The 8,933-nt window shown below is 37.8% G+C and overlaps 1 protein-coding gene across 1 annotated transcript; it reads right to left on the reverse strand.

Annotated features, from left to right (window-relative positions):
• Nucleotides 1-1,940: 1,940 nt before the first annotated feature.
• LOC115929101 (carbohydrate sulfotransferase 8-like) lies at nucleotides 1,941-7,767 on the reverse strand. The gene is made up of 4 exons (XM_030997284.1): nucleotides 7,755-7,767; nucleotides 7,611-7,687; nucleotides 6,486-6,897; nucleotides 1,941-2,041 (listed from the first exon to the last, which is right to left on the reverse strand). Exons 1-4 carry the CDS (start codon nucleotides 7,765-7,767, stop codon nucleotides 1,941-1,943), a joined length of 603 nt encoding a protein of 200 aa, XP_030853144.1.
• Nucleotides 7,768-8,933: the final 1,166 nt, after the last annotated feature.

An 8,933-nucleotide genomic window follows, 5' to 3' on the forward strand; every position in this document is an offset into this window, starting at 1 on the left:
TTGGGGATAAAATTATACAACCCCTTTTTTTTTTTTAGTGCTCAATGGTATGCTGAAATAAAGATTGCCTGAACATTCATCCTCTAGCTTTCCTGAGGCACAGTCATGAGAGAGGAAATTGTAATATTATAGCCACTATCAGCGAATTTCGTTGGAACTTTTTGCATCAGTCTTTTGTTGTAAATTAACATTTATTTGAAGTGCTCTCTGATAACGAAAATTATGCGTTATTTAATACTCTTTGGGTTAATATTGCTGTCCATCATCGCCCCGACGACGCTCGCCTCGTTCTCCGAATGGCGCAACTGTACGAGTACCAAGGATATCTGGCCCGACGCCGCTCGTTGGTCCGTCAACGAAACACGATCAGGCCTCAATAGGTCTTCGACGACGACAACGACTACCAAAGTGAAAACCCCTCTGTACATCGCAGGATTTCTTCCGATCACGGACGAGTTCAATGACCAGCTCGTATGTACGGTGCTCATTGCTGTCGAACACGTCAATGAATACCAGGGATTGCTAGATGATTACGAACTTCGTATTGCTTGGGCATGGACAGAGGTAATGTAGTCATTTATTAAATATTTAAAACATATTCGAACAACATAATCATTTCTATATTTCGGATAATCTTTAATACATCTCAGGCCTTTCTTTTCCGCCCCCTATAATTTAATATTTTTGTTTATTGTAGCATTGTACTGTACCTTTTCTCCCCTCACATTTTCACTGTAATTCATGTTTTCTTTTTGTTATTTTTATTGAATGTGAAAAGAATGAAATGTATTCGAATTTAATATTGTTTAATATTTGTTTTCAGGTTGTATGTGGCTTCAGGGTGCCAGAAATAGTAGTTACAGGCAATGTAATTATCGAATACAAGCTGTTGTCATTGAATGCAGAAAAACAAACCGGAGGTAGTCGTGTAAGTGCGGAAAAATCACCGCCCCAAACAAAATGGCCAAATTACGAATGAAATATTTCAAAAGGTGAAATCGACAAAGAATCTCGGATTTATTTATTCATTATTCAAACATATCTATAGAGGATACACAATTCAGTTGAACGCCTGTTTTACATTTTTGCCCTGATGAATATAAGCACATTGGGAAACACATATTTGGGAACATCCCGCTAGCCAGCGATATTTTTTGCTCGGAGGTCGATATCCAACACTAATCGAATTTCTGGCTTACTTCGCTCCATCGGGTTTTCGCGTCTTCGGGTCAAACAAACTTTTGTGAATAATCAAGTCCTTATTGCCGAAGGGTCGGGTCCAGTTTACCGGATAATTTGTGAAAAACCTACATCAAATCTAAACAAAATTACGTCTCTACCCGACACATTTTGATACGAGATAAATGATCACATGATTTCGTTAAAAAAAAGGCGAGTGATCGGTTCTTCGTCATTGTCTGATTGTATATTCAATATTCAAATTCAAATTCAAATTTTGTTGTCTAATGATTCGAAATTTGTTTCGTTTGCATGTCCGTACACGATTACAGATTATAAACATCAATAAGATACAAATGGATACAGAATAGAACATTTGACTTGAACATAGGTAACACAAAATGCGATAGTTCAACATGCAGACTAAAATTCGATTCATAATTCAGACTAAGTAGTTAAATTCAATTCATAATTTGGATTAAATTAAATTCACAATTGAGATTACATTCAATTTATGATTCAGACCAATTCAGTTCATAATTCAGTTTATTTCCAATTCAAATCCCGATCACATTCAATTCATAAAACTGATTAAAATAAAATTAACAATTTAGATCAAATTCAATTAATAATGGGCATGTTTTCACAAATGTACATTGAGAAAGACATCTGAAGGGTCATCTTATGGAATTTCTTGTTTATTTGCTCTCAGTTTACCCGACCTTTCGTGAATATTGGAGCATGTTTTAACGAAAGTGAACCTAACGACCAAATCCGACGCGGAGATCTGATGGATCGAAGTCAGCCCAAATTTCTAGCTTCAATCGTAGACCCATCACTATACCTGATCCCAAACCTAAACCTTTCACAAAAACGACATCGCAACGGTAATCATCACCATTAAAACATACCCTTTAAGTTGACGAAAGAAGCTCGGAGCAACTAAAGCCCACTTTGAGATCGTACCCGGGAGTTGGATCACTTACTTTTGGAAAGAAGAACATCTATGACAGCGATCTATTAGCCATAATTATGAAATTTAAAAAATCCAAAACATTTATTGCTGTATTCGTGATATTGACATGAACTTTTTCGACAATACAATTTCGACAAAGTTTGGCAAACATATATATTTCCGCTTGATCTAGATTTCCTTATCTAATCATTGGTCATGGGCATCTACGACACAACATAACAGGTCAAATAGCATAGCATTTATAATGTCTCTTATACCATTATTCAATTTGCTTTACAATTTTTTTAATACACTGTCGCTCATATAGATGGAATATTTTTGTTTTACCCCAATTTACGGAATTATTTTAAAAATAATTTAAAAATAATAGATCTAGATAATAGTATACATTCTCAGATTTTATTGAATAATAATTTGACGATGTGTGTTTTGCGTGACTGCTAAGGCATGTGTATGCTACTATGCTTATCAAATAGGGGACCTACGCCCTTAAGTCATAAATGACAGTAATGAGGACTAATGCCCCACAAAAGGGCACTAATATAGCACATCGATACGGTTTTGATCCTGGGGCCTCACAGTTACGAGGCCATTGCTTTGTCACTGAACCATGACTGTACGCAGCGGGGGCTAAGGTAGGGGGCAGTTTCCATAAATAAAAAAAAAACAGAGAAAATGTAATAAATTTTTATGTTGGGGACCGGGGTAAAATGCAATAAATCATTGAAAAATTATTGCATTTTCTGTGTTTTTTTTATATTATTTATGGAAACTGCCCCCTATCCTAGCCCCCGCTGCGTACAGTCATGGTTCGGTGACAGAGCAATGGCCTCGTAACTGTGAGGCCCCAGGATCAAAATCATGTCGATGGGCTATATTAGGGCCCTTTTGTGGGGCATTAATCCTCATTACTGTCATTTATGACTTAAGGGCGTAGGTCCCCTATTCGATAATCATAGTAGCATACACATGCCTTAGCAGTCACGCAAAACACACATCGTCAAATTATTATTCAATGAAATCTGAGAATGTATACTATTATCTAGATCTATTATTTTTAAATAATTCCGTAAATTGGGGTAAAACAAAAATATTCCACCTATATGAGCGACAGTGTATATCGATTTTTTTTTATATTGGATTAATACATCATGTATTATCTGTGTACTAATACTTTTATTGGAAGGTATCATTGCTGACAGCTTATTCAGATATGCCGCGGTGAACTACTGAAAACAAATACGTTTGAATGACTGGCAACAGCGTGCCACAAAGATCCTGCGCTGATGACTGAGCTCTATAGCTGTGTCATAAGTATAATAATTTATTGTCCTTTTAAGGAAATTTGCTTTCCACTGGTTACCGAGTATTGCGATACAGATATATAAATGAAATATTACATGGCAGTGATAAACATACACATATGATAAACATACAATAGATGAGGTAATATATATGTAAGCCACGGTATATATGGTGGTTAAAGAGTTAATATCAGATTCCATTTTACAAAATATGAAGCTAAATTATTTAATATCAATGATTATTCCATAGTAAATCTTAAAATGATAATAAATAAATAAATTATTATTATTGTCATTTAGATCATTATTATTATTATTATTATTATTATTATTATTATTATTATTATTATTATTATTATTATTAATATTATTATTATTATCGATTACCATTTTGAGTAGTATAATTATTACCGGCATCGTTTTTATTGATAAGTTTATTGATGACACATAGATTGTAGTTACTGGCTCAAACGGTAATTGATAGTTGGATGCAATATTCATGGCATATATTTGAAATTTATATTATATTACATTTATATTAATACATTGACATGGTAGGTTCATAGTAATCAAACACGTTTTGCCTTGGAATTAAAAAGATGAATAGAGTCGGGGATAAAGGATCTTCGGAAACGTGCACGTTGAGTTCGTGGTGTGCACAGGCGTATTCCAGATCTGTTATAATTGAAATGCTCATTCAGTGGGTGCAAGGGGTCATGCATTATTTGTTTTACTTTAGAGAGGGCATTTTTCTGATACAGATCTTCTATGGATGTTAGATCGGCTCCTGTGATACGTTTTGCTGCCTTTCTAGGACGTTCGAGTAGTTTCTTGGCAACACTTTTAGCGTTTGCATAATAGCAAATTAGGTTGAAGGTTAGGACACTCTGAATTAGGGACTTAAAGAACAGTTCTATCAACTTACTATCTACTCTTAAGTTTTTCATTACCCTAATAAAGTATAGTCTCTGGTTGGCTTTCTTTTGGATGTCTACAATGTTCTTAGTCCAATCAAGTGACTTTGAGATAGTAGTACCTAAATACCTGTACTCTTTAACTTGTTCTACAGGAGAATCATTTATCAAAATCTGAGTATGATCGCAGGGGTTTCGACGAAAATCAATTATGATCTCTTTTGTTTTAGTTACGTTTAGTATTAGGGAATGGTCATTGCACCATTTAACAAACTCATCTATAACCTTAACGTATGGGTCTACATCTTCAGAAAGATAATCTGTGATAACAGTATCATCCGCATAGTTGATGATGCTGCACTCTCCTACATTACATAGACAGTCACTTGTGTAGAGGGAGAAGAGCACAGGGGAGATGACACAGCCCTGGGGCGCCCCTGTATTCACAATTCTTGGACAGGATAAAGCGTTTCCTAAGATCACTCTCTGTGGTCTGTCACTTAAGAAACTCTGTATCCACAGACTTAACTGGGGTGGGAGTTCCATATCAATGAGTTTGTTTATCAGAAGGTGGGGGAAAATAGTGTTGAAAGCACTAGAAAAATCCACGAAAGTGGATCTTACGTAGGTCTTAGCCTTGTCTAAATGGGCATATACCTTATGTAGGTATGTGAATACTGCATCATCAACTCCTCTCTTACATCTGTATGCAAACTGCATGGGGTCAATGTAGGGGAAGTGTATTCAAGAAGGTACTTCATCATGATCTTTTCGAAACATTTCATGACACTACAAGTGAGTGAAATGGGTCGAAGATCATTAAGCTCCTTCACTTTCTTCCCTTTAGGAATTGGTCTTATTAGGGATGTTTTCCAAAGAGTCGGGATGTATCCCCTTTCCAGTGATTGGTTGAAAAGTTCATTAAATACCCCGGTTAACTGATCCCTACAAAGCTTGAGTACTTTGTTACAGATACCGTCAGGCCCCGGGGCTTTATTGGTTTGAAGTGCCCCAAAACATCGCCTAACATCATGTTCAGAGATACAAATTACATTTTCAGATTCACTTAACATTTGCCTTAGTCTTAGTGTAATTACGTCATTTTCAACTTTAAACTTTTTATCATATCTACAATAGAAGTCATTCAGTTCATCTACAAAGTCCTGTGTTATGTCAAATCCCAGAGTCTTGGGCTTTTGTTTATACCCAGTAATCACCTCCATCGTTTTCCAGGCAGCAGCAGGTTTGTTATTTCGAAAATTATTTTCGAGCTTGTTTTTATAAGACATTTTGCAAGAGTCAACTAAGCGTTTAATTTCCCTTTGTACCTCTTTGACACGCGTCTTGTTACCGTTGATGAGTGCACCATTCTTTATCTTCAGCATGTCCCGCAGTTCCTTTGTAACCCATGGCTTATTGTTGGGAAACATTTTAAACATTTTACGGGGTATAATCGTGTCGACACAAAACTTGACATAACTTGTGATAGCATCAGTGGCTTCGTCTAGTGAGCTCGCTGAGTTGAACAATAGATCCCAGTCCGTACAGTCAAAGGCTACTCGGAGTTCCTCCGTGAAGTGCATTTCTAATTAGGACTTAAATCCTTGGTATTACACTTAACATTATCATTAACGTGGTTAAAATTACTTGCCGCGTTATATTATGTGAACGAGGCTTGAAATTAATTTCTCTGAATTACTCGAGGAATCGAATAACCGAACAATTTCATATCCGAACTCAACAGCTTTTCAAGCTTCTCCATTTGAAGATCCGACAGCGTACCATAATACCTCCGCAAGACGCCATCCTCAGAACTATTTGTCGCATGTGGCGCTTTCACAAGTGGCACTTTAGAAGTGGCATCAAATATCTGAACGATTTGCTTAAAATCGTCTGCGTACGTTTCGATTTTGCCGATATAATCGTAATCTAAACATGGTGGGCATACTTTGTATTGTTCTCGCCAGTGCACGTCCGTTTTTCCACTCAGGTAATAGTACACGAATTCTTTGAAAGTGACGTTGTATTTCTCGCTTGGCATCGACCGATCCGGCATCTCTGCGGGAGAGTGGCTCCCGAACGTCATATAGATAATTTTGTTATGCTGGTTACGATGTGTCGGATTCCGATTGGGGTAGGTCTCCAGTCTGTCACGGAAAGCGGACAGAAGACGGGAATACGGATTGCGCACGAAGATCACCGACGTGTAATTCCGTATTATATCAAGCCTCTTGCCAGAGCTATACTGGCCTAGCACGCTGAGATGCTTCTTGGCTGCCTTTGATATCTCTTTCGGCGGCATTTCATTCGTCGAGTTAATCGCGCCCTCTAGTGTCATGAGAGTTTTCACCCAGTTGTTGCTGCTTGCTTTCGGAATGAGACAGAGGAGGGTTCGGTATCTTTCGGAGACGTATATATTCCGAAGGTAGCTCGGATTTGTAAGTACTGTGTCCAGCTTGTAGGTTTCATTGTCACAGAAGCCGAGGGAGGAGCAAGCATGACGTTGGTTGTGTCGACGCAAAGCCTGTATTAGTCCACAAGAATGGTATCGATGTTGTTGACGACATGGAAAAGAAACATGAAAAAGGAACACATTAACATTGGTAAAGCTTTATGGAAGGGGAATGGAGAGCGGGAGAGTGAGAGTGAGTGAGAGAAAGAAAGAAAGAGATCGAAAGAGAGGGGGAGTGGACAGAGAGAGAGAGAGAGAGAGAGAGAGAGGGAGAGAGAGTCAGAAAGAGAGATGGTAGGGAGAGAGAGAGAGTATGTGTGTGTGGGTGGGTATAAGTGTGCGTGTGTATACGCTGTAAGTGTGCTTGAGAAAGAGAAGGAGAGATAATCAATGAATGACGAGGAAGGAATTCCAGACTTTGAGAGAGAGAGAGAGCCATAGACTAGGTACAATGTGTATGATCGAATCTCTTTGGTATAAACCCTCTTTCAGATTGTTGGTGTCAGTCTAAATGGTGTAGATTTAGCTTCAAATCGCCCTAGATTCACAAAATAGAACATAATATGAGAGCCGTGGTGTTTATTACGAGAAGAACTATCAGACTGGAAAATGACGACCGTATGATAAATACTTCACGCATACTTCACCCCCAAATAAAAACCCATCTTGTCATCTCATTTTCATTATTATTCTCGTGGACTGTAGCCCCCTAGCCCCCTGCCCCATTTGCCCCGGCCTGACCTATGTTTGGGTGGGCCTTTTCATACTTCTGAGCATTGGTGTACCTGCGTTGCCGGACAGTTCTGCAGAAAGTGAACGTTGGACAGCTGTGATAGTGCAATTCCTGTTAGTAAAGTCCCATCTGTACATGGTCAATGAAAATGAAGACGCGTTCTTTAAAAAACTTTTTTTTTAATTTTTTTTTTTACATCTAGCCAACATGAGAGCACTCGAAGAATCCCTAAATAATATAAAGACTCCAATTATTATTTTGGTCTATGAGCTACACCAAAAATCTCTAGTGTTTATTTCATGAGTAAAAATGGTGGGGACATGCAAGGCAACATATCCACATGTGTTATACTCATTCTCCCAATAATCCCATTACTTTGGAAGAAAGTTTAATCCTTCATTCAGCTGTTCAAAGTATTTTGATCATTGATTAGTATATGTTTATTTAGGTGACGGAGGATTATCTTAATTAAATTGTTTGTTATTATTATATAGATATATGATGAAATAGGAAACAAAATAAAACTAATCTAAACGATGTAGCCAAGCTGTAAAACTGTATAATAAAAACAAGAGTATGGAGATGTGATATTAGGGACTTTTAGATTTACACGACGAGAACGTGGACCGCCACGTGTGACATCCTTTTAAGGTAATATGACGTCATTTTAAGGCACTGCCGGGCACGGCCCAGAGCCTTAACACAATGTCACACGCGGCACTCCACGCGCTTGTCGTGTAAATCTAAAAGTCCCTATCATAAGATTTAGTATCAGAGAAGGCAAAACGATTGTTCTTGCAGGAGAACGAACATTAGCGATAATATACATGTTGAATATGTAGTAGGGGCTTCTATTTAGGTCGTGTCTTATGAACAGTTGCGATTAATCGTATTTGCGATTGATATCAATAGCAACTAGGTACATACGACATGGGAGACTGCAAACTTGCGATTGATTGGCGGACTTGCGATTGATTAGAATAGATCGCAACTCTTTATATAGACGGGCCTGATCTACCCCAGTCGTACTACTGAGACCGACAGGATATTACATTATCCCTTAATAATAATGATAATAATAATAATAAAAACGTTACTTATAAAGCGCTTACCACCAAAGTCTCTAAGCGCTATAAAAAAATAATGCATATAACAAGACAGAACATTTCCAGTAGGTTCCAGGTATAAACTTCCTCCACTGGTGTAAATATCAAACCACGAAGATCACAAAAAGACACAAAATTTCACAGAAAACAAGAGAGCACATAAGAGTGGTCGCTTGTAAGGCGCTCCTCCTCACTTCACTTAAGGTCAAGGATAGGTAGGTGTTGAGTCGGTCTAGCGATGTGACCTAGGTATACACCAGCCCCTCTTC

This window comes from Strongylocentrotus purpuratus, unplaced genomic scaffold (genome assembly GCF_000002235.5).
Source record: "Strongylocentrotus purpuratus isolate Spur 01 unplaced genomic scaffold, Spur_5.0 spur5_scaffold_4, whole genome shotgun sequence".
In the NCBI taxonomy this organism is placed as follows: Eukaryota; Metazoa; Echinodermata; class Echinoidea; order Camarodonta; family Strongylocentrotidae; genus Strongylocentrotus; species Strongylocentrotus purpuratus.